The 27,422-nt window shown below is 43.0% G+C and overlaps 1 protein-coding gene across 1 annotated transcript; it reads left to right on the top strand.

The window, feature by feature from the left end:
• The first annotated feature begins 229 nt into the window (after nucleotides 1–229).
• LOC144699543 (putative G-protein coupled receptor 142) lies at nucleotides 230–26,920 on the top strand. Its single transcript, XM_078570588.1, has 4 exons — nucleotides 230–235; nucleotides 416–531; nucleotides 15,196–15,356; nucleotides 26,136–26,920. The coding sequence occupies exons 1-4, from the start codon at nucleotides 230–232 to the stop codon at nucleotides 26,918–26,920; spliced, it is 1,068 nt and encodes a 355-aa protein (XP_078426714.1).
• Nucleotides 26,921–27,422: the final 502 nt, after the last annotated feature.

Raw genomic sequence — 27,422 nt, 5'->3', positions numbered from 1 at the left:
TTTACCAGAACCAGTGGAAGCAGAGTGTGTGTGTTAAGTTTCTGTTCCATGTTGTAGCTATTGTTGCTCCTGTGAAACATTCTGATGTTCACCACAGCGGTGTCATAGTCGTTGATGTTCATTTTACTTAAATACTGTGGTGGGTTGAGTCTTTGACTTGCACATTCCCATGTGATCCTGCTGGCACCTGCTGGCATTTCCTGTAACTTCACCTTGCTGACTAACGCGAATGAAGGTATAACTGTGATCGCTAACAGTTTCCACAACCAACTTTAAGGTGTCAGTGAATGCCTTTGCCGATGCTATTGATGTTGTTTAGGCTTCATTCCATGTCAGATGAACACCAATGATGTCAGTTGAACATGTTGAAAGTTAGCAATTGATGTGGTTTGAGTGCTGTGTGATTTCATTTCAGGTCAATGGCTTCACTCGATCACTATTGGATGTCAAACGATGCCTGAAAGATCACTTCAGAACACAGAACGTTGCAAATGAACACTGTTGTATGGAGAATGATGTCAAAATTTTCGGGTACGCCATGCCCATGCTGAACTAATGCTGGAAGCCTGACTTGCCTCCCACACCATCAAGATGTCCCAATACACTTTATAGCCAACGAGGAACTTTTCAAATCTGTTCCTCTAAATAGAATTTTCTTTAAATTTGCTCCAAATTTCAACAGCTACCTTAATATACTGAGATTTCACAGCTTTTATTCATTGGAAACTACTTCTGGACAAAGCAGCCTTGCAGGATTACTGCCAGACGTGAACTATGGCCATTTTGATTCTTTCCTGCCACTGGGATCCAGTACTGAACCCAACACTGTGACTTCTGTAGGTGTTTCCTAGTGGCTGTAAATGGCAGCGGGAGGGAAATCATTATGGATCTGTTTTGGAGGTGGACTTTCATCAAGAAGGCTATCCACCCCATTTTCATCGCCAGACCATGTCTAAGCCGCTCAAAACCAAATGGTTTGACAGGAAAGATCTTGGCTTTGATGTGTTTCTTGACAGTCTTCAGCTGTGTGTGATCTTCAGCACTCTGTTCATTTTTTAAACAACAACTTACTATCCTTCCCAACAACCTTACACTGTCAAAAATCAAAAGACTCGCATTAATGTAATGCCTTTCATTACCGACATCCCAAAGTGCTTAACAGCCAATGAAGTACTTTTGAAGTGTAGTCACTGTTGTAAAGTGAGGAACGTGGGAGCCAATTTACCTACAGCAAATTCCCACAAGCAGCAATGTGATTATTACCAGATCATCTGTTTTTGTGATGTTCATTGAAGGATAAATATTGTCCAGGAAACTGCAGTTAACTTCTGCATTCTTCTCTGAAATAGCCCTATGGGATCTTTTATGTCCACCTGAAAGGTCAGATGAGGCCTTAGTTTAACATCACATCCAAAAGGTGGCACTTCCGACAGTGTAACACTCCCTCGGTACTGCACTGGAGGATCAGCCTAGGTTGTTGTGTTCAAGCCCAGGAGTGGGCCTTCAACTGACAATCTTATGGCTGAAAGGCAAGAGTGCTACCAACTGAGCCACGGCTGAGACATAAATTTCTTATCAGAATTTCTTACTTAGTGTGGCAAAATAAGTTGGTAAATTGTTTCAAAAGAATTTGTCCAAAAGAACTGTGTGTCATAGAGGTCTAAAGCACAGAAAAAGGCCCTTCAGCCCATCGAGTCTGCGCTGGTCAAACAAGTACCTAATTATTCTAATCCCATTTTCCAGCACTAGGCCTATAGCCTTCTATGCCATGGCATCGCAAGTGCACATCCAAATACTTCTTAAATGTTATGAGGGTTTCTGCCTCTACCACCCTCTCAGGCAGTGAGTTCCAGATTCCCACCACCCTCTGGGTGAAAAAGTTCTCCCTCACATCCCCTCTAAACCTCCTGCCCCTTACATTAAATCTATACCCCCTGGTTATTGATCCCTCCACCAAAGGGAAGTTCCTTCCTGTCTACACTAACTATGCCTCTCATAATTTTATACACCTCAATCATGTCTCCCCTCAATATCCTCTGCTCCGGGGGAAATAACCCCAGTCTATCCAATCCCTCTTCATAACTAAAACTCTCCAGCCCAGGCAACATCCTGGTAAATCTCCTCTGCACTCTCTCTAGTGCAATCACATCCTTCCTATAATGCGGATTCCAGAACTGCACGCAATACTCTAGCTGTGGCCTAACCAGCGTTTTATACAGTTTCAGCATAACCTCCCTGCTGTTATATTCTATGCCTCGGCTAATAAAGGCAAGTATCCCATATGCCTTCTTAACCACCTTTTCTACCTGTCCCGCTTCTTTAAGGGACCGGTGGACATGCACACCAAGGTCCCCCTGATCCTCAGTACTTCCCAGGGTCCTACCATTCATTGTGTATTCCTGTGCTTCGATTGTCTTGCCCAAGTGCATCATCTCACACTTATCCGGATTAAATTCCATTTGCCACTGATCAGCCCATCTGACCAGCCCATCTATATCCTCCTGTAATCTAAGGCTATCCTCCTCACTATTTACCGCCCCACCAATTTTCATGAGATCCGCGAACTTACTGATCAACCCTCCTACATTCAAGCCTAAATCATTTATATATACCACAAAAAGCAAGGGACCCAACACTGATCCCTGTGGAACCCCACTGGACACAGGCATCCAGTCACAAAAACACCCCTCGACCATCACCCTCTGCTTCCTGCCACTCAGCCAATTCTGGATCTAATTTGCCAAATTGCCTTGGATCCCATGGGCTCTTACCTTCGTTATCAGTCTCCCATGCGGGACCTTATCAAAAGCCTTGCTGAAGTCCAAGTAGACCACGTCAAATTCATTGCCCTCATCTACACATCTAGTCGCCTCTTCGAAAAATTCAATCAAATTGGTCAGACATGACCTCCCCTTAACAAAACCATGCTGACTGTCCTTGATTAATCCCTGCCTCTCCAAGTATAGATTAATTCTGTCCCTCAGAATTGCTTCCAATAGTTTCCCCACCACTGAGGTTAGACTGACTGGCCTGTAGTTCCCTGGTTTATACCTTCCTCCCTTCTTGAATAACGGTACCACATTGGCTGTCCTCCAGTCCTCTGGCACCTCTCCTGTGGCCAGCGAGGTATTGAAAATTATTGCCACCACCCCTGCTATCTCCTCCCTTGCCTCACTCAACAGCTTGGGATATATTTCATCCAGACCTGGAGATTTATCTACTTTTAAGCCTGCCAGACCACTTAGAACTTCCTTCCTTTTTATGCTAATTTTTAAAATGATATCACAGTCCTTCTTCCTGATTTCCATGCCCACGTCATCCCTCTCACTTGTGAACACCAACACAAAGTCTTCAGTTAGACCCTACCTACATCTTCTGGCTCCACACAAATTACCATTATGGTCTCTAATGGACCCTACTCTTTCCCTAGTTATCCTCTTACTCTTAACGTACTTGTAAAATAACTTTGGATTTTCCTTTATTTTACCTGCCAATGTTTGTTCATGCCCCCCTTTTGCTCTCCTAATTTCCTTTTTAAGTTCCCTCCTACACATTCTATACTCCTCTAGGGCTTCCGCTGTTTTGAGCCCTCGGTATCTGCCATAAGCCTCCCCTTTTCTCTTTATCCAATCCTGTATATCTCTTGACATCCAGGGTTCTCTGGGTTTATTGGTTCCACCCTTTCTCTTTACTGGAGTATGTTGGCCCCGTACTTTCCCTATTTCCTTCTTGAATGAGTCCCACTGCTCTGACTCAGATTTACCTAAAAGTAGCTGCTCCCAGACCACTCTTGCCAAATCATATCTGATCTTATTAAAATTGGCCTTCCCCCAATTTAGAACTCTGATTTCTGGCCCATCCTTGTCCTTTTCCATAACAACCTTGAATCTAACGGAGTTATGATCACCATCTGCAAAATGCTCCCCCGCTGATACCTCTACCACTTGCCCGTCTTCATTCCCTAAAATTAAGTCCAGGACTGCCCCGTCTCTTGTAGGACCTTCTACGTACTGGCTTAAAAAGCTCTCCTGGATGCATTTTAAGAATTTCGTTCCCTCTAAACCTAGCACACTATGATTAACCCAGTTAATGTTGGGGAAGTTGAAATCCCCCACTATTAGTACCCTATTATTTTTACACTTCTCTGAAATTTGCCTACATATCAGGCTCTTCTGTTCCTCCCTGACTGTTTGGGGGCCTATAGTACACTCCCAGCAATGTGATTGCTCCTTTTTTGTTTTTAAGTTCTACCCATATGGCTTCATTTGAGGAGCCTTCTAAGATATCATCCCTCCTTATTGCTGTAATTGATTCCTTGATCAATATTGCGATACCCCCTCCTCTTTTACCTCCTTCCTTGTCTCACCTGAAAGCCCTATATCCTGGAATATTAAACTGCCAATCTTGCCCCTCCCTCAACTATGCCTCTGTGACAGCAATGACATCATACTTCCATGTGTTAATTTGTGCCCTCAACTCATCTGCCTTATTCATCAGACTCCTTGCATTAAAATAAATACCATCCAACCTTGCCAAACTCCCTTGTGCCTTAACTGGCCTATAATTTCTATGCCTTCCAGACTCACTTGCTCTCTCTTCTAATTTTGGCTGTGCATCTCCCCTGCTGAACCTCATCTCAGGAACCCATCCCCCTGCCAAGTTAGTTTAAACCCTCCCCAACAGCACTAGTAAACCTCCCTGCAAGGATGTTGGTCCCATTCCGGTTCAGGTGCAACCCATCCACCTTGTACAGGTCTCACCACTCCCAGAAATGGTCCCAATGTCCCAGAAATCTAAAGTCCTCCCTCCTGCACCATCTCTCCAGCCACGTATTCATCTGGACTAACCTCCTATTTCTATACTCACTAGCACTTGGCACCGGAAGTAATCCAGAGATTACTGCCTTGGAGGTCCTGTTTTTTAATCTGCTTCCTAGCTCCCTAAATTCTGCTTGCAGGTCCTCATCCCTCTTTCTACCTATGTCATTGGCACCAATATGTACCTCAATCTCTGTCTGTTTGCCCTCCCCCTTTAGAATGCCCTGCAGCTGTTCAGTGACATCCTTGACCCTGGCACCAGGGAGGCGACATACCATCCTGGAGTCACGTCTACGGCCGCAGAAACACCTGCCTGTTCCCCTTACTATCGAGTCTCCTACCACTATTGCTCTTCTCCTCTTTTTCCTCCCCCCCTGTGCAGCTGAGCCACTCACAGTGCCATGAGCATGGCCGAACTCCCCAGAGGAACCGTCACTCTCATCGTTTTCTAACACAGAAAAATGGCTCTCGAGCGAGATGCACCCTGGGGATTTCCTGACTACCAGCCTGACACCTTTCTTCTGACTGATGGTCACCCATTCCCTCTGTCTGCACTTCCGTAAGCTGTGGGGTGACCACGTCTAAAAACGTGCTATCCATGAAACTCTCAGCCTCGCGGATGTACCTCAGTGCCTCCAGCTGCAGCTCAAGCTCCGAAACTCGGACCTCAAGTAGCTGCAGCTGGTGGCACTTCCTGCACACATGGTCGGTCAGAGCACAAGGAGCATCTAGGACTTCCCACATGTTGCAGGCATTACATAACACGGGACTGAGCTGCCCTGCCATGCCTCTAGTTGAAAATAATCCTTACTTTAAGTTAAATACAGTAAAAAAATGTTAAATTTATTACGTAATTAAATAAAAACTAGAACTCTTACCTTTCCTTAGCTTAATCTATTTTAAACTGGAGAAAAACACTTACCCACTGCTCACCAATCAGCCCTCACCTTTGTACTGACGTCACTTTTTGAAGATTCCCTGCACTCGCACTGGTTCTGATCTCTCCACCGCTCTCTCGCACTGTCCTGTGATGTCAGTCTTGTTATTTTCAACAAAAACTGACTGCAGCACACTCTTCCCAGACTGCTTCACCGCGATGCTGACTGCAGGACACTCTTCCCAGACTGCTTCACCGCGATGCTGACTGCAGGACACTCTTCCCAGATCAAAACCATTGTCCTCCAACTGGGAAGAATGGAGAAGAAATGTCACTTGCTTGGGTCAATTGGTTTAAGGAACTTAAGTGCCATTTTTAAAGAACTGACTCTGCCTGGGTGCTACGTTTCTCTGCCATTTGAATTAAGTGATTTTTGAAGAACTTTGGGTGGACTATTGTCTACAATAGTGCCTAACATTGCATTTAAGAGGAAATTAGAAAATACTTGAAGAGGGAAAAGATAAAGGGCACAGATCAGCAAAATGCAATTAGAATAAAAAGCTCTTCTGTGGAGTTACTGGAAGAGGTATGAGGGGCCGAAATTTTTATGATTCGAAATCCATCCAAAGGGCCTTTCCACTGAGAAACAAAACAATTTGTCCCAGTTCTGCAGAACAGTGATCGCATATAATGTGAAATCATGGTTCCAGAAAGAGAGAAAGACACCTATAAATCACAACACTCAAATTTATAATTTAAATATCAATTATGCCATGTGGATGAATGCACTAACAAATTGTACATAATTTAAATTGCAAATTTACAGACATTTTAAATATGAGCTACTTTATAATTGTTCATACATTTGTTTTATTTTTGCAGTGTACAGTGTCAAGATATAATTGTCACATAATGACTAGCCATGACAACCTTCTCTGATTTATGAAATTTCAGCTTGTTTCACATTTGCTGATCCATACTCAGGGGCTAAACCAACAAGAACACTTTGCTTGATTGACTTGTCATTTGGTGACAGCATGTATTCATGCTGCAAATTGCATTTATGGTACCATGTGGACTCTCACCTTTTTAACGTTTAATTGCTTGCATCTTTGCACCCTCCTTTTTCTTATCATCATTACAGGCTAGCGACGAAAGCAGCAGAGAGGGAGCTGCTCTGTTGATTTAGCTCAGTGTCTCCCACACCAATTTTGTGTTGCAACCAAACCATTCAAGTCTCAGGTGCCAGCTACATTTGCGGTTACGATTTATTTGTCACGACAGAAACACTTCAAAGCTTTTTTGCTTCTTCAAAATCCAGGGAGCCTTCAACTTTTCCTTCCGTCTCAGAGATTAGAGCTGCGATGCACTGCTTCTTAAAAAGATTGCTGCAGCGAAACTGGTAGTTGATGAAAAAAAAATGAGCCATAGAAACTTGACAAAGGATTACAGCCGGCAAGCAGCTGGGGTAAGTGACTTCTAAGTCTCTTAAAGATCATTTTTTATCTGGAGCCTTTAATAGAGAGTGTGCATTTTATACACTGTCACTGATGAAGGAATAGAGGGAGGCCACTGGGGAAATACTGGGTCCGAGTGCTCCTGGTTAATTATCACATGTTATAAGCCCTTCAAATGTGAGTTTTCGTTGTAGTGATACAAAAGTATGAATGTAAAACACCAAATGTGTCTCCACTTTCCCCTCTTTCTTTTCAGCTATTTTGGAAGAAATGTTACACTTCTTAGAAAGTTTTGCCGATGCATTATATTCAAAATTCTAAATTAGTGATTTGCTTCCAGTTTGCCTGTAGAGCAGACAAGAAAACTTACCTGTTGTATTTGTGTGTTATGCATGTACACAGCAGCACATATAATATTACAGATAAATTCAATACTTTCCAACAGATTTTATGATAATATAACATTACAATTGGAGGATGGTGAATTCCAGACAAAGTGGAATGAATCATTGCCTTCAAGCTGCTGAAGATAGCTTAAGTATTATTTTCATAGTCCAGAATAAGCTCAGCGAGCTCTTGTGTACACTCTGCATACACCTTGTTAGGCCTACAGTTTACTCTTATCATTTTGTGTCAAACCCTCTCTCACTGTACTGTGCCTATTCTTCATCTTACTTTGCTGCCTCTATTTCTCTCAAACTCTGCTGTGCCTAAGTCCCTCTCAACATGCTGTGTCCATATTTCCTTCTCACCTTGTTATTTTTCAACTTCTCACCCACTAAACCACGTATCCCACAGTATTGATCTGGGTTTCTCCCTCATCATCACATGTTTATACTTACTTCATAACATATTGTGTTACCTAGCTGTGCTTTCATCTCTCAGCATGGCAACCCCACACCTCTGTCTCACTATAATAGGTTTTATGTACTATTTCCATTTTGTTACAAAGGTAGTAAGACATAGAGAACAGAGGACGTTTTCCCCTCATTGTGTAACACTGATGTTACACCAGTGTAAAACTCACTGTGTTAAACTGATATTTCCTCTTCTGTCTTCATCAAGACTCTCAGTTCCAAATGAGTGAAGATTTAGTTGTTTGTTTCTACAAGCAGTAGTATTATCAAATTATATTCTAAGGGAAATCAAGCAACTTACCAAGGCTCCTTTGAAAGCACCTTCCAAACCCGTGACCTCTACCACCTAGAAGGGCAAGGGCAGTGTATGCAAGGGAACACCACCGCCTGCAAGTTCCCCTCCAGGTCACTCACCATCCTAACTTGGAACTATGTCACTGTCCCTTCACTGTCGCTGGGTCAAAATCCTGGAACTCCCTCCCTAACAGCACTGTGGGTGTACCTACACCACACGGACTGCAGCGGTTCAAGAAGATGGCTCAACACCACCTTCTCAAGGGCAACTAGGGATGGGCAATAAATGCTGGCCCAGCCAGCGACCCCCACATCCCATGAAAGAATATAAAAAAGCTCAATTGTTTGTCTGTTATATTGGAGAGATTCAGAAGCTTCGATTTTAAATCAGGGTGAAGACTGGGTGTTGAAATGGGGGGGGGAAAGTGATTAGAGAGCCACCTCCCTTCCAATTGGCGTGTGATGCCTGAGAGATTTTAACTCCAGAGCCTCATTAACATGAAACCACACTGATTGTTGGCTGAAGTGGTGAGAATGATGTCATCACCAGTGTGTAAGTCAAAATCTGATGGGGGTGGGGGTGGGGGTGGAGGAGGGGTAGGGGTTCAGGTCTCTGCTGGCGATCCATGGTAGTGTTCCCTGACAAGTTAACTAAACATTTGGAGTGGGTTTTACAGGATCTGTGATCAAGGAGGCAGAGGGGAGATAGGGAAAGCCCAAGGCCAAGGAGGTCCAAGTTACCCCTGCAGGCCGAGGAGGACCCTCCCTCCTCTTCTTCACCACAAGAAACCTTTAAAAAAAAAATGCAAGGTTTTTAAATCTGACCTACCTGGGCCGGGATCCTTGCTGCCTTTTCAAGATCGTCTGGGCCTCATCCAGGCCTGTGGTGAAAATACTGTGTTATTCACCATTTCAACCAGGACCCTGCCCTCTGGAAGCAGGTGGCTTTTCCATGCCTGATTTCAGACAAGTATAGCGGAAGGAGTGCAGGAACTCTCCCCCTCCCTTTCACTCCCACTGTGCTTGCAGCTTGGCGGAGGGGAGGGAGGGTGGGGGAGGTTAAAATCGACCCTAGCTGCTTATTTTTTAATGTACTATTGTGTTTTCTCCTCATGATAGAACAAACTGTGCCTGAACATTCTGACCCAGAATATTATTGACCATTGACTGATAAAGCAGACAAATAGGTCAGATTTGCAATGCTGCTGATGCACATCCTCAATATGAATTGTTCCACCATTGGAGGCCATGTTTTCAGCTGCCAAGGTGCTAAACCCTGGAATTCTTTCCCTAGGAATCTCCACCCCACTACCACTTTCAACTCCTTTAAGACGCTCCTCGAAACCTACCTCTTTGACCAAGCTTTTGGTTACTTGTCCTGATAACATTTTATGTGGCTTGGTGTCAGTTTATTCTTTTAATAATTTCTCCTGTGCAGCGCCTTTGGATATCTTACCACATTAAAGGTGTTATATAAATGCAAGTTATTGTTGTTGAAGTGAGCATATTGTTGTGGGGTTGCAGTAACATTTGTCTTCACTTAATGTGATACAGCTGTAATTCAATCCAGAAGGTTCTGCGCAGGGAGGCCAGCAGTTAATGTGAAAAAAAGGCACAAGCTGTTGGTTTATGCTGAGGCGTAAACGTAAAAAAATAAATAAATTGAGTTCTCAGTCTCTAGGTAAAATTTGAATGAAAGGAAAATGTTCCCAACATTATGAGGTCCACAGTTAAAATTCATCCTGTGGCCCTCCCAGATCAGGAAGTTGAAAGGTTATTGCCGCCAATGATGATACCGGCCAGACGAATGGAATTGAGATACAGATCAGCCATAATCTAACAGGCTCGAGGGGCTGAATGGCCTACCCCTATTCCTAATGTTCCTGCATTCCCATGTCCTGAATTGTTAGTAACGATGGGGAGGCGGGAATGTCGCCCAACGCTTCTCCTGCCCATCATTCCCAGTGGGAATGGTGCAGGCTGGTTGGGGGTTGGGGTGGGGGGTGGTGAGCTAACACTTCTGCTTATATTTCGTGCCAAGTGACTCAGGAAAATGGCATATCAGCGTAATTACTCCCTGCTCATTTTAACCAGCATTGCCGATGTGCCCCTGAGTTCCATTCCTGTCGGGCGGAGGGAGCTCATTTTCATAGTAATTACCTTGGCTTTCTGAAAGGTAGCGAGAGCATCTCATAGTCCATGTTGAAAAGGGTGATTTTCGTGCTTTACGTGTTGATGAACGGCTGCTTCAGGGTGTTTTTGCATAGGGATAACATACTCGTCGCCTTTTGTCGGGTCAGTTCTGTAGTTTGGAGAGTTCGTGAACAGCAGCTGATCCGTGATCAGTGCCACTGGCTTGTTCCGCGTTGTATATCACGCATTAAAGATTATTAGAATTACAAGAGGGAAATTTCTCCTGTGCAAATGTTTATAAAGAACATGGTTTTTGTTGCACGCAGAGTTCTTCACTGGCATTCTTTAATACGTCAGCATTCAGAAATGCCCATGGAAGGATTTATTTCAGAGATCTTTGTAATGTATTATCAGGTTGGACCCAATATCTTTGTGCTGTTATCTTTGCAAAATGGATAATGGTTGAAAGCAGTCAAAGAAGGGATCCTATCCACTCTGAGGCAGGTCTGTTGCAGGAATCAATATGTTTAGGGTATGGTATCAAAGTGATCATGTTACTGGTCTAGAGTAATGATGAGACATGAGTTTAAATCCCACCATGGGAGTTGGGAAATTTAAATTCAGTTAATAAATAAATGTGGAATTAGATGCTAATATCAGTAATGGAGACGTGTAACTAATGGATTGTCATAGCAATCTCACTGGTATCCTTTAGGGAAGGAAAAGTGCTAGTCGTGCCCATATGTGACTCCAGACCCATGGCAATGTTGTTGACCCTTAACTGCCCTCTGAAATGGCCTAGCAAGCCATCTGGTTAATGGCAATTAGATATGGACAATAAACGCCCGACTTGTTACTGGTTCCTCACATCCCAATTCCTATGAATAAAAATCAAGGCCGGGATTTCCCGGTCCCACCAGCAATGGGGCATACTTGTGGGCGGGGTGGGAAAATTGGGAGAGCGGCCAAAATTCAACTGGCTTTTGGCCGCTCTCCAAATTTTCCAGTCGGGCCTGCGGCGATGCCCACCGCTGGCGGGACCGGAATATCCCACCCCAAGATTGGGAGCCCATTTCAGTGGAAGGTTCGCTTATATCAGGGATTGGTTTCCACTGTTCCTTTAAAATTCTGATCAATTTGTGAAGAGGAATCTCTCCCCTGCGCCAGCAGCTATACTTATCAGGGGAGCTGCTTTTCACTGTGTGCTAACTGATCTCAGAACTGAAGTGTGAAGCGAGACCAGCTTCTAAACCCTACACTTTGAAGGAGCCGTGGTCTTTGTGCAAAATCGTATTTTTTCATTCATTTCTGAACATGCGATGCAGAGACGTAAATAATGCATTACTATATCACTAAACCCCAAAGTGCCCTTTCCCCTCAAAACGCCACTCCCAGTCTCCTCCTCCTTATCTCTCCTCTTCATTATCATCCATTTTCCTCTTCCCTACCTCTCCGTCTCCAATTATTCCCCTTTCCTTCATTACCGTTTTTCCCAACCCCTCCCCTTGAGTACCCCACCTGAGTTTGCAAACTGTGGATGATGGGGAGTCCCGTTTCCGTGACACCCACCTCCTAGCAGCGGGGATCAATCACCTCAGTTAGCAACATGAGCATCTCATAGAAGCAGCCCTGAGGGGAACAGAATGTGCTGATTTTTGTTAGCACACACTGACATGTGGATCCAAAAATGCTGATGGTTGGCAACTGTGAATGCATTAGTGTGTTTGTACACCAGTACTGAGTAACCAGTGTTTGCAGTGAAATGTGGGTTGAGAAACCTGCATAGTAATAACATGGAGCCCAATTTTAATTTCTTGTGAGTGAATGAGCTTTAAGTAAGTTAGAAACAGGCCCTATGGTGTCTGAATAAGAATATAATTTTTCTTAATAAACATTTTGGTTTAGTTTGTATGAACAAAACCTATTTACAAAAAACATTTTACTTCACCTACTGCATAGCACAGAATCAATTCCTACAACTCTCAGGAGACAAGCAGTTAACCATGACTTCTCTTTGTTTTTTCATGGGATGTGGGTATTGCCAGCATTTGCTGCCCATCCCTAATTGCCCTTGAACAGAATAGCTTGCTGGGACATTTCAGAGGGCAGCTAAGAGTCAACCACATTGCTGTGGGTCTGGCGTCACATGTAGGCCAGACCAACAGATTTCAGTCACCATTACTAGGATTAGTTAACATTCTCAGATTTATTTCTTGAATTTAAATTCCACTAGCTATCATGGTGGGATTTGAATCCATTTGGATCCCTAACCCTGTGACATTACCACTACACCACCACCTCCCCCTACACTGCCTACTGTTAAAAAAAATGTCAGGGTGTTGGGATCACTGCAAAAATGAATGAGCCAGTGAGAAAAGCCCATGTTGGGATAACCCAGAGGGTGATATTTGCTGATCACTGTCTGGGGGAATTTCAATTATTTTCAAATGTATTAATCATTCTTCACAGTTCACCTTTCATGTTACCCTAATTATTGTGGAGACTCGACAGTTCCACTGAAATTTTGACTTTTCAACACTGACGGTCACTTGCTCCCTAAATGAGGATCCGTGCCCAAAGTGACTTCTTAGAGCTTTTACCGTACAAACTCTCATTCATCTCGCCAAAGTCTACCGCGGGGATTTATCGTTTTCGTTTACTACTGTCGCTGATCGAGACATCAAGGCTTTTAAATCAAATTTGGTGCAATTATTAACAATAACTTTGAAATCTAGGAGCTATATTTCTAACAGCCTCATGGGGAAGAGCTGTTTAATTCTCAGTAACTGGTATTAATATGTACGAGATACAATTTCTGAGAAATCTGCTCTGTTGCTGTTCTGCTGCTCTGGTCACCTGAGGGTGTACCATCACTTTAATGAATGGATTCCTTACAGATATAAAACATAATCAATCTTGCTTTTGTGGCTGATAATATTAATCAATTAGGGTTGAAAGTAATCTGCTCAAAATAAATTATAGTTTGAAATATGTGTGGAATTTAATTGAGCACATTTGGAATTATATAAATTACCAGTGATAGCCTCTGGAGCCCTAGCCATTTAATTGGCATCATGTAGTGATGTAAGCAAGAACAGGGTGTTTTCTAATGCAAAGTACTCACTGAGTGGAGTGTGAAATTATCATTCTGGTTTATGCTGTTTAAGAAATGCTCCTGCTGCCCTGAATGGATTGGGTTAGTAAGAAAGCCCCCTTCAGAAGTAAGGACTTTTTTTTATTAAGTGTCATCTGATTGTAACAGTCACAACTACGACTTGCATTGATATAGCACCTTTAACATAATAAAACACTGCAAGGTGCTTCACAGAAGTGTTAGGGGGCAGAATTTGACAACTAGCCACATAAAGAGGTACTAGGGAAAATGACAAAAAGCGTGGTGAGTTTTAAGGAGCATCTTACAGCAGAAAGAGTGGTGGAGAAGTTTAGAGAGGGAATTCCAGAACTTAGGGACTTGGCAGCTGAAGGCACGGCCTAGTGGTGGAGCAGTTGAAATAGAGTCATGAGTCATAGAGTCATAGAGGTCGACAGCACAGAAAAAGGCCCTTCGGTCCATCGAGTCTGCGCCGGTCAAACAAGTACCTAACTATTCTAATCCCATTTTCCAGCACTAGGCCCATAGCTTTGTATGTCATGGCATCACAAGTGCACATCCAAATACTTCTTAAATGTTATGAGGGTTCCTGCCTCTACCACACTTTCAGGCAGTGAGTTCCAAATTCCCACCACCCTCTGGGTGAAAAAATTCTTCCTCACATCCCCTCTAAACCTCCTGCCCCTTACCTTAAATCTATGCCCCCTGGTTATTGATCCCTCCACCAAGGGGAAAAGTTCCTACCTGTCTACCTTGTCTATGCCCCTCATAATTTTATACACCTCAATCATGTCCCCTCTCAATCTCTACTCCAAGGAAAATAACCCCAGTCTATCCAATCTCTCCTCATAACTAAAACTCTCCAGCCCAGGCAACATCCTGGTAAAGTTCCTCTGCACTCTCTCTAGTGCAATCACATCCTTCCTATAATACGGATTCCAGAACTGCATGCAATACTCTAGCTGTGGTCTAACCAGCGTTTTATACAATTCCAGCATAACCTCCCTGCTCTTATATTCTATGCCTCGGCTAATAAAGGCAAGTATCCCATATGCCGTCCTAACCATCTTATCTACCTGTCCCGCTACTTTAAGGGACCGGTGGATATGCACACCAAGGTCCCTCTGACCCTCGGTACTTCCCAGGGTCCTACCATTCATCATGTATTCCCGTGCTTTGTTTGTCCTGCCCAAGTGCATCACCTCACATTTATCCGGATTAAATTCCATTTGCCACTGATCAGCCCATCTAACCAGCCCGTCTATATCCTCCTGTAATCTAAGGCTATCGGGGATAGCCTGTAATCTAAGGAAACCAGGGGCTGCACATCAGGAGGCTGAAATTAGAGGAACACAGGTATTTTAAAGGCTTGTGGGGCTCAAGGAGATTTGAGAGGGAGACATGAGGCCATGGGGGGATCTGAAAACAAGAATTTTAAAATCAAGGCTTTTCTTAACCTGACGCCAATGTTTGGCAGCCAGGACAGGAGTGATGGGTGAACAAGAGATGGTACAAGTTAGTAGACGGGCAGAGTTTTGTATGGTTTCAAGGTTATGGATTGCAACAGCCATTCAGATGCACTGACAGTCTCCTTTGCTCTCACATGTCTAGAAAAGAAAGATGTTACCAAATATTCTTTACTTTGCAGGTACTCTAATGTGCTTCCTGTCAACATGATGGAAGGGTACAATAGCACATTCCCAGATCCCTGGCAGAAATTGGGTGGATCAAGCTCTGAGAGATCACCGTGTGTTTTGGGAGTTTTTCCTGTTGTTTACTACAGTGTCCTGCTCTGTCTGGGTTTACCTGGTGAGTGCAAAAATCATCCTTTCACATCAATCTGGGTAATGCCATTACCCTGGCACTAAGAAATTCAAACTCATTCAGATCAATATTCACAAGTTAATATAAATTAGCAATGTTACTTGTTCCATCATAAAGAGAGAATATAATTAGTTCAGCAACAAGAACTTGCATTTATATAGCATCGGTAATGTAGAAACATCCACCAAGGCGCTTCACAGAAGTGAAATCAAATAAAATAAAGGGACAAAAAGTATTCAAGGCCGAGTTAGACAGATTTTTTATTGACAAGGGAGTTAAGGGTTGTGGCGGGCAGGCAGGGAAGTGGAGTTAAGGCCACAATCAGGTCAACCATGATCTTATCGAATGGCAGAGCAGGGCTCGAGGGGCTGAATGGCTTCTTATGTTCTTTTGTAGAAGGAATGATGGAAAGTTCGGTCAAAGAGTTGGGTTTTAAGAAGGGTTTTAAAGGAGGTGAGGGTAAGAGACTGAGGAGTTTGGGAATGCAATTCAGCAGCATTGGGCCCAGACACCTGAAGGCAAGGCTGCCAAGGGTGGGGCAAAGAGAAGATGGGAAACTTAGAAGGACAGACTCAGAGAAAAGGAGCATTTATAGAGTCAGGTTGTAAGGCTGGAGGAGGTTTCAGAGATAGAGAAGGGCGAGGTTGTGAATGTATTTAAAAACAAGAATCAGAATTTTAAACTGGAGATATTAGGGTACCGGAAGCCAATGCAGACCAGCAAGGACAGAGATTCAGGACAAACTAAACTTGATAAGGATAACTTACAGGCAACAGAGCTTTGAGTGAGCTTAGATTTACAGAGAGTGGAGGTTAGGAACAGACCAGGAAAACATTGGAGTTGCATTGGAAGTGACAATAAGTAAACAGTAAATAATATAAATGATCCTTGTTGCAACAGGTTATTAGTTTTTATAATTAATATATTCTATGGTTGTCAGGCAAGGTGGCAGCAATTGCATGGTTATTTGGCACAGTATTCCTGGGCTAGAGAAAGGTTTTCTATTGCTGGAGTCTTATACAACAATGACTGCTGGAAAATATGGATGCTCTACTCTAAATTTTCACAACTATTGTGCAGTAGTGTCAGCTGATGATGTAGGAGGTACAAACTCTTGACTTGTGAAATCAGAAGACACTGCTTTTTTAAAAAATTCATTCTTGGGATGTGAGCATACCACCATTTATTGTCCATCCTTCATTGCCTTTGAGAAGGTGACATGCACTTGAATCACTGCAGTCCCTGTGGTGCACGTACGTTGTGCTTTTTCTGTGGATCTTTGCTGTACCATTAAGGACAGTTAAGGGTGACAGTTAATTGCTGTGGACCTGGAGTCATGTGTAGGTCAGACCGGGTAAGGATGACAGGTTTCTTCCCCTGAAGGGCATTTGTGAAGCAGATGGGTTTTCTACAACAATCTGATAGTTTCATGATCATTATTAATGAGACTAGCATTTTATTCCAGGTTTATTAATTCATTTTATTAATTGAATTTAAATTCCCCCAGCTCCACAGTGGGATCTGAACTCATGTCTCTAGACCATTAGTCCTGGCCTCTGGATAACTAGTCCAGTAACATTACCACTCCGCTACCATCCTCCTACTGATGACATTCATATACCATCTTCAGTTATGTAATTTCTGTAATTTACAACATTCTAAAGGTGGAATTAAGAATGTGCTTTAAAGCTGAACATGAAGTTATTCAATTAGATTAAAAAAACATTCATAATAGGTTAAAGATGCCATGCAGGTCACACATTACATGGGTTTCCATAACTCAGTCATACCTGCAATTGTACAATTCCATCGTTAATTGGAGCTTTATATGCTCCGCAAGCTGTTGATTTCTGCAGCCTATATGGCAGTATGATGGACAAGGTCTCACTCCTATATGGCAGCATCCCTAATGCACTCTGAGTGAAATTCGACTGTTCCTGACTTACCACGGGCAAAGCTGAGGGAAATCCCACATTAGGAACATGAAAAGGCCATTTGGTCCAAAAAGCCTGTCTTGTTTTGGTTGATCTTAATCCTACCATTTCACCAAATCTATTTATCCTCTCGCTCACAAGCAACACATCTGGTTGAGTAAGCAATCATATTCCATAAAGGATATGTACTTGAAAAGGAAAAACTGACAGGTCTTTGGGGCAAATGGCAAGGGGAGTGAGACTAAATGGATGTCTCTTTCAAAGAGACAGCACAGCCATGATGTGCTGAATGGCCTCTTTCTGAGCTATATGATTCTGATTTCATGGCTACCCCAGATAACCTAATTACCTCTCTGGACTATCCTTGTGTCACATTAGGTGGAGTCGGACGGTTTCAATCAGAAAGCTTAGATTCATTAAGTATAAGATTATTTCTACTGATTAGCAAGATGAGGGCGTAAGTTCCGATAATCACAAAGAGCATTAAAAGGGAGATCAGAAAAAAGCTCCTTCACACAACAGTGGATAGCAAGTGGGACTTTCTACTGGGGATGGATTTATAATTGTAGAGTTTGTGGCTTATTCTAACTGATGAAGCTGCAACACTTTTATTAAAAATATCACATAGGTACATCAAAAAGATGTTCTGGGTTCCGTTAAGGAATAGTAGCATTTGTTTGCTGATGACTTTTTAAACCTTTAGAATTTAATACATCTCTCAAGTACCAGTACATGCGTTAGAGTATTAAATTTGGATTCTGTAAATCCAATTTATTGCAATGTTCCACTGAACCAGCGGCATTATGTGGTGAAAGCCAAATCAATAGCTTGCTGACTGTCAGCCAGTTGAAATAGGTCACAGATGATGCGAGGTAATAAAGTAAATCAAAGAAGAAATCTCATCCCTCTGATGAATGAGTACAACAATGAATGCTGCAATCCTTCTTTAAAACTTCATTTCTCTTCAGGGTTACCATAGATGTTGAAACCCACTTACCAATGAACATTTTGTTAGAACAACCAGAATAGCATTCACGCTCATCAAATTAGATTTGAGCCTACAGCAAGATGATTTTGACACAGTGAATGAATGCAAGGGTGGCCCCATAGCACAGAACACATATAATGGATCCAAAGGTCACATTATGCTTCAGGTTCTGACATTTACATTGATACTTCCTGTTCTAAATCTATAACTGGACTTATATTTGCAATTCACTGGTGTAAGGCCTCAATCCTAATTGAAATTTATGACAAATGACACACGCATCGGCCTGGATCTTCACTGAGTCAGGTTGCATCGGGAGCCCTTTAAAAATGGCGGGCAGGTCCCGATTCTAGGATTCCCAACCCCATTCCCAGGCTGTACGATTTTGGGGAGTACCTTTAAAAGGTGCGGGCTGCTTCCTGTCAGAAGCCCGCATTTGGTACCCCTGACCTGGCCAGCTCCATGGTGGAGAGAGGCATCTCCTACTCTGCAATTTTCATGGAGCCGGGCCAAGTTTTTAAAGAGTCGTGGTTCTCAGCCCCTTAGACGAGTCATGAACCCCAGTGAGCATGAGGTAACCTTTTAAAAGGTAAGTCCACAAGGTCTCCCCCATTATGTATGCTTGGCTGAGAGCCCAGACATCTATTAGAATAACAGACCACCTGGTGCCCCAGAGGAAATATTGTTTGATTGACAGCTCGGGCTCTCTGATCAATTTCACTATGTTTGTTGACGGAAGTCAAGTGGTTTCAAGTGTTTGTGGTTTTTGAAACTTCAAAGGACCTGGATAATTGGCACTTTTATTAGCTTGCCATCCAGACTTTTTCTCATAGGAGAAATTGATGAATGGATTTCATTATTTCAAAACTATTTTTTTTTACACATCCCACTTTACACTGTGGTGTTCATTGGTTCTAGAAAGTTTTCAGTAGGTCAATGGGCATGGAAGTGCCAGAGCCTGGCATAGGAGCCATAAGGGGACTGAGGGGGTGGATGGATGGGCAGAGCCAGGCATAGTGGGTATGAGGGGACATGGGGGGTGGGTGAGGACATGAAGTGGCATGGATGGGGCACAGGGAATGTTTTGAGGGCATAGGTGGTATGAAGGGTGAGGGCTGGAGGGTGTTTGTGTATTTTCTTTCAGTGGGACACCTAACAACGCCTGTGGCTGCCTTCGCACTGCTTCCTGGGTCAACTGGCCTGACTCTACTTGCACCAGCCCCCAGTAATGAAAATTCGACCTTGGCAGGCATCTTCTCCTGAGGCGGGAGGGCCAAGCTGAGAATTTTCCAGACTCCCTGTACCCACCTTGAGGATGAAAATCCAGGCCATGAGCTCACTTAATGATTCATTTTACGATGAGTAGTTTCAAAACTACAACGTGAACAAAGCACCAATAATGTGCCAATTCAAGACTTCAACTTGAGCAATAGGCCAATAACTGCCACCGGAATGATCAGTTCAGCATCAATTTAGTCCTTCCTTGGCAAGACGACTGGCCAAGTCATCTCCTTCTGGCAGCAAGGGGTGCTTTTTTTGCATCATCTTTTATACTGTTTCAGGGATGGAGCGAGTTTGCTATGTTGGCAGAGCCTTATCGTCCTTGAAAAGTTTTCCTTAATCCAAAATATTCAATGGGACTTTGAACTTTTTTTCAAAACCATGGAATGAAAGCCTGCCCTGACATTGTCCACCTTCTACACATTTCTGAGGCCATAACTAATCTGGTCTTTCCCCAGCCTGTACCATCTCCCATGTTTTTATGACTCCTTTACAACATCCCATTCCTGGCCTTCAAACCAGGGGTTTCATTATTCATATTGACGTGTTATCAGTTCAGGGCCATTCAGAATGATTATTTAATCCAGCCATTCTCATTTCCTATCAAACTTTGAAACCTAAGTGTTTCTCTAAAACCTACACACTTATCGACTTTTGCATCCCCGCAATATATATCAATGTATATATATATATAATAAATATATATATGTATATGACTATATATTTATCTCTCTCCCTCTCGATAGATAGATAGATAGATAGAGAGATAGATAGATAGATAGATAGATAGATAGACAGACAGATAGACAGACAGACAGACAGACACCAATGTTTCCATGTTTATCTCTCTCCTCTCTCATTCATGATATCACTGAAATGGAATTCACATTGCCACCAATGAGTGACTTCAGCACCATGTGTCTGTGCCTTGCATGATTGTGGTCTGCCCTATTAAAGTTACATTACAGTTTGACTGAGAGTCACCAGTGGATCTACAAACTATTTATGACATTTAGGATTAAATGACCGTTCCTAAGGATGCACCAGCTTCAATATTTCTCAACTAAATTAAGATCTATTGCCTCTACATTTAAACAACTCAGTTGTTATTTGTTCAAACCTGCACTCTGAACAAATGAAGTTTATGACTAAAATAAACAGGAGATTTCTAAATGACCCTTTACAGGATGACACATATTCCACTGGTTAATGTTAAATTTCAGCCAATATAGAGGAAGATGCTATTAACCTAACCCAGTTAAGGGGTAATAACACTTCCAAAGAGGAGACCATTAAAGTGTCCTTAACTACCTCACAGATTACAGACCACAATGCATCAGAAAATAACCTTAACAAAATTGTTAGCCTTTCACACAAATTATTGAGTACAGCATATCAAACTGCAGTTAACTTTAATCAATCATATATTGGGAGAAGTTATTTCCACAGTGACACTCACTTCTCTGGAGCTACGTTTACTGGATGATGAAGACACATTGATGTTTTAAAGTTCCACCATTACCCCAAAATTACATTTCCAGTGAGGAGCTAAAGATGTCTGACTGCCAAGTTATATCCTCAATGGATTCAACATCAATAATGGCCACATTTGAGCAGTGGAATCTCAGTTTTGGACCTGTAGGGTTTGTGTATTCATGTGACTGACCTTCATTCTTTGCTCTTGAGTTCCCAGAGCCAGAAATCAGAGAGAAAGTTCAGAAATCCTAAGTGTTTTTTTAAATTCATTCATGAGATTTGGGCGTTGTTGGCTAGGCCAGCATTTATTGCCCATCCCTAATTTCCCTTGAGAAGGTGGTGCTGAGCCACCTTCTTGAACCGTTGCAGTTCATGTGGTGTAGGTATACCCACAGTGCTGTTAGGAAGGGAGTTCCAGGATTTTGACCCAGCGACAATGAAGGAACAGCAATACATTTCCAAGTCAGGATGGTGGGGAACTTCCAAGGTGGTGGTGTTCCCATGTAGCTGCTGCTCTTGTCCTTCTAGATCTAGTGGTCGTGGGTTTGGAAGGTGCTGCCTAAGGAGCCTTGGTGAGTTCTTGCAATGCATCTTGAAGATGGTACACACTGCTGCTACAGTGCGATGGTGGCAGAGGGAGTGAATGTTTATGGATGCGGTGCCAATCAAGCAGGCTGCTTTGCCCTAGATGGTGTCAAGCTTCTTGACCTGCTCTTGTAGCCACAGTGGGAGCTGCGCTCATCCAGGTAAACGAAGAGTATCCTATCACACTCCTGACTTGTGCCTTGTAGATAGTGGACAGGCTTTGGGGAGTCAGGAGGAGAGTTACTCATCACAGGATTCCTAGCCTCTGACCTGCTCTTGTAGCCACAGTATTTATATGGCTAGTCCAGTTCAGTTTCTGGTCAATGGTAATCCCCAGGATGTTGATAATGGGGGATTCAGCGATGGTAATGCCATTGAATGTCAAGAGCCGATGGATGGATTCTCTCTTTTGGAGATGGTCATTGCCTGGCAACTTGTGTGGCGTGAATGTTACTTGCCACTTGTCAGCCCAAGCCTGGATATTGTCCAGGTCTTGCTGCATTTGGACATGGACTGCTTCAGTGTCTGAGGAGTCATGAATGGTGCTGAACATAGTGCAATCAACTCCCCCACTTCTGACCTTATGATGGGAGGAAGGTCATTGATGAAGCAGCTGAAGATGGTTGGGCCGAGGACACTACCCTGAGGAAGTCCTGCAGTGATGTCCTGGAGCTGAGACGATTGACCTCCAACAACCACAATTGTCCTCCTTTGTGCTAGGTATGACTCCAACCAGTGGAGTGTTTTCCATCTGATTCCCATTGAATCCAGTTTTCCTTGATGCCACACTCAGTCAAATGCTGAGCTTAGATCTGATCCGTTGGGTGTGGAATCGCTTAAATCTGTCTATCGCTTGCTGCTTATGCTGTTTGGCATGCAAGTAGACCTCTGTTGTAGCTTCACCAGGTTGTGAAGGTATGCCTGGTGCTGCTCCTGGCATGCACTCCTGCAGGGTTGATCTCCTGGCTTGGTGGTCATGGTAGGGTGGGAGAATATGTCAGACTGAGTTTACAGATTGTGTTTGAGTACAATTCTGTTGCTGCTGATGGCCCACAGCACCTCATGGATATTCAGTCTTGAGTTGCTAGATCTGTTTGAAATCTATCCCATTTAACACAGTGGTAGTGCCACACACCATGATGGAGGACATCCTCAATGCGAAGAGGACTCTACAAGGACTGTGCAGTGGTCACTCCTACAGATACTGTCATAGATGCATCTGCGGCAGGCAGGTTGGTGAGGATGAGGTCAAGTATGTTTCTCCCTCTTGTTGGTTCCCTCACCAACTGCCGCAGACCCAGTCTAGCAGCTATGTCCTTTAGGACTTGGCCAGTTTGGTCTCAGTCATTGACTTGGGAAATATTGCCAAGATTTTTGATTCCAAAGCAAGTACAGTGAGACCAGGAAACAAGCCTCCTAAAAGAGTTTGAAATATTGTTTTGTGTACTTCAGTGGAAAGAAGATCAGGGGCAGTGAAAAACTGACTACCAATTTGCTTCGAACCCCTTTCACCCTGCCAGCATAGACAATTTCAGCCGCTATATGTCTTGCAGGTTATGATAAAGTATGGTGCCACTTACAGCTTCAGAAGCTTCTGTTGCTACTGTGCAGCATTCTTTATCCCTGTGTCAATCTCTTTTCTTGTTCATTGATTTACCTAAATCCACTAGAGGGCAGGTCTGCCAAGTCCGCAACGCAATAAGGAGTCACATTTTCAAGGGTTTTGCTTTCACCTTAACACTCTCTCTCACTTGCTCAAATGCGAAGCTTTCAAAGTTATAATTTTCTTGAAAAAGAGTGGGAGAATTGGGGTTTTTTACCTGAACTTCACTACAAATTGTTAGGGCAGGATTTCCCGGTCGTCAGACGGGCGGGGCTGGGAAAGGGTCCTCCACCCGCAATCGGCCCCCGGATTTCACGCTGGCTGGCCAATTAACGGCCAGGCAGCGTGAAAGGCGCACTGAGAAGCTCGGCGCTGCCGGGGTGGGGGTGGGAGGAGAGCGAGCGCAAAAGTCTGCGCGTGCGCGGGGGAGCGCGCACGGAAATCTCCCTGAAGGCAGGGAGCTGCCTCATAGAGCTGAACAATTTTAAAATCAAAAATAAATATTTTTAAAATCTGGAAAAAAAATGGTCTCGACATGGGACTCACTCACAATCACATGTACTGAATAAAAATTCTGCCCAAAAATTTATATTTATTTTTATTGAATTGTGGAAACCTCACCCCGCCTCATCCCAACCATAAGGTTGGACGTGCAGCGAAAAGGATGTTTAAATTAATTGATTAAGGGCCTTAATAGAGGCTTTTCTAATTGTCGGTGGGCGCACTGCCGCCTCTCGTGTGTGCCCGCCGACCGAAATATCGCACGAGTGCCCGATGATGACGGGATGCTCGCCCGACGTCATTGCGCACTATTTTACACCCGATTGGGTCGGGCACGCGCCCACCCGTGGGTCATCAAATCCTGCCCTTAAATGTATTATTGTTATCGGGAATGAGAAAAGCGATTAATCACAGCACGCCTGATAGAATGACGCTTTAAAATTTCTTACGCAACTAGCAAACCACTTGATTGGTATCATCAGTTAAATCCTGGTTCGCCAAGAACCATAGAATTATAAATTTCATTGAATCATACAGCACAAAATGAGGCCATTCAGCCCATTGTGTCTAATACCAGCTCTTTGAAAGAGCCATCCAATTAGTCCTAATCACTTGCACATTTTTCCTTGTTAAATATTTATCAACGTGAGCATTCACATGAAGCCCAACTTGTGACTATTCATCTCCTTTATTTCTATGTATAAAATCCCCAATTACACCGTGAGCTTTAATTTTAGAATGTTGCTACTAAGGCCATCCAAGATGGGGATGGAGGGAGGAGAGAAATAGTGCAGGAATTAATAGTGTAGAAGTGAGGTTGGCGGTATGCTGATTATCCTGAGGATCAATGATCATTCATAAGGAACTTTCCCTTTGCGGATAAAATGAATGCTATAAAATCAGCGATAGGGTATACTATTCACGGATCGCAGAAACATAGAAACATAGGAAATAGGGGCAGGAGAAGCTCATTTGGCCCTTCAAGCCTGCTCCGCCATTTAGTATGATCATGGCTGAATCTCTATCTCAACACCGTACTCCCGCTCTCCCCATACCCCTTGATGCCTTCAGAGTCCATAAATCTATCTATTTCCTTCTTAAATATATTCAGTGACTTGGCCTCCGCAGCTTCTGTGGTAGAGAATTCCATAGGTTCACCACCCTCCGAGTGAAGAAGTTTCTCCTCATCTCAGTCCTAAATGGTCTACCCCTTATCCTGAGACTGTGACTCCATGTTCTAGAACCCCCCCTAGCCCGAGGAAACATCATCCCTGCATCATTGCAAGGAGTAGATTTGATGGGATAAATTGTTTTTCTTATTGTTTGCATTCTTATTTTCTTGTATGCAATGAATACTTTTGTAATCTTCCTGTAAATATCTAAAAATATTGCACCAGGTGAGATTCATTTGACAGGCGTGCAGTGTAACAGAAACAAGCAACATGCGGCATTTTGAATAGGATAAAGTCATCTCCTTTCTGCCAACAGATGCTTTGGACTTGTTTTGCAATTATGAAAATTCTTGTATTTAAAGCTGTAACACCAAGACATTAACTACAAGGTAATTATTCCGAGGCTAGTAACTCACTCAAGCAGCTGTGTTTAGAGGAGTAGAATTAATCCTCAGACAGACATTGATAATGGGATTTAAGAGCACTTCCACTATGGAGACATTTATCAGATGCTTAGTGACAGTCACTGACTGGATTAATTGTACACCTCAGCACAGCAGAGGTAGTAGATGACTTGACTGATATAGGTGCAGGGTGTAAATTATGGAGCATGAACACTAGAAAGGGCAAAAGGTGACTGCAAGGGAAGAAAAATATATTAGAAGCAGTGAAGTTGGAAAGCAAGTTCGGCGTAGGACGAAAGCATAACAGCCTGCGAGTAAGTTTTAAATGAGAATGGCATTAGCGTGGCAGTTTGCTGTTGCTAAAGGTACAATTAGATTAGGGTGGAGTTGAACTCAAGAACTAGGAGCCGGAGTAGGCCATTCAGCCCATCGAGCCTGCTCCGCCATTCAACAAGATCACGACTGATCTGATTGTGGCCTCAACACCACTTTCCTGTCTTTCCCCCCCAGAACCCTTGACTCCCTTGTCGATCAACAATCTATCTACCTGATAGAATAACTGATCAAACTAAATAGGTTACAATTTTAGTTTGGAATTCTTTGCATGAAATTTATAGAGTTGTTCCTTGCAATTCCACAGTGCTCCGCATTCTTTTGAAGAATATTGTGTGGTTGCCCGTGTCCCTTTATTTTTCCTGTCAAAATAATATAATGCCATCACGTAACAATCTTACGACATCATCTGCCCCATTATGCGACATGCAGAACTCAACTGCCAGGATAAAATAGTTTGCTAATGTGCTGTTTTTTTTTCTTCCAGTAAATATCCTGAATGTGATTGTTCTCTCGCGTCTAGCCATCAAGACACAGAAATCTTCCTATTGCTACCTCCTAGCCCTCTCGGCTTCAGACATCCTCACACAGTTTTTCATCATATTTGTCGGCTTCATATTGGAGACAGCCATTCTCCACCGAGAGATCCCTGCTACAATGGTGCACACGGTCAGCATCCTGGAGTTTGCAGCCAATCATGCCTCCATCTGGATTACAGTGCCAATGACAATTGACCGTTATTATGCTCTGTGCCACCCGCTGAAATATCGCACGGTGTCATATCCTGAACGCACCCATAAAATAATAGCAACCGTCTTTGTAATGTCTTTAGTCACAGGTGTCCCATTTTACTGGTGGTCCGATCTTTGGCGAGTCAGTAACCCACCCACCATTTTGGACCAAGTACTAATATGGACGCACTGTTTCATCATATACTTTATTCCATGCACAGTATTTTTGATTGTCAACTCAATGATCATCTACAAACTCAAAAAGAAGAAAGCACTGACAATTCGTTCAGGAAAAACCACAGCTATTCTCCTGGCAGTTACAACAGTCTTTCTTATCCTTTGGGCTCCTCGGACCATAATCATTATATACCATCTGTATGTTTCATCAGTTAACAAGAACTGGAAGGTTCACCTGATGTTCGATTTGGCCAACATGCTGGCACTGATGAGCACTGCGGTCAACTTCTTTCTGTACTGCTTTGTGAGCACAAGATTTCGCGTGACAGTGAGGGAAGTCATCCACTCATTTTGCAAACAGTGAGGGGCGTACAACTCTACTGTCACAAGGCTAAACCATGAGCACATTTGAGAAGGTGACCTACCTTGAAGTTTAAGACATCACAAAGACAATAAAAAAATATTTAAACCAACAAACAATGCTTTAGAATAACACGTACACACCCATTGTTGTAACTTGTCAAATCAATGCCTTACTGCAAAGATTGCATATTAATCAAAGCTAACACTGTTGTTAGCTTTGAAGGTTGTTCAAGTGCTGTGCTTGATAATAGTGGTGAGATTGAAACAAGATGGATTTGCAACTTTGAATCAACAAGAGGAGAGGAAGCCTGAAAGAATTTATTCACAACCATTTTACAGCTGAGATTGCATTCAATCAATATTTTTCAGCTGAGGTTAAAATAATTGCATTATGTAATTCCAATCAGAATTTTAATAGTATGCTACTTATTAAAGTCCTGCGAAAAAGATTGAACATTGAGAAATCCAGATTCTTAAATGCGAAAAAGATTGAACATTGAGAA

Source organism: Cetorhinus maximus, chromosome 24, assembly GCF_964194155.1.
Source record: "Cetorhinus maximus chromosome 24, sCetMax3.hap1.1, whole genome shotgun sequence".
NCBI lineage: Eukaryota > Metazoa > Chordata > Chondrichthyes > Lamniformes > Cetorhinidae > Cetorhinus > Cetorhinus maximus.
The sequence above is the reverse complement of the archived record's forward strand: the minus strand, read 5'-3'. Positions and strand labels throughout refer to the sequence as shown.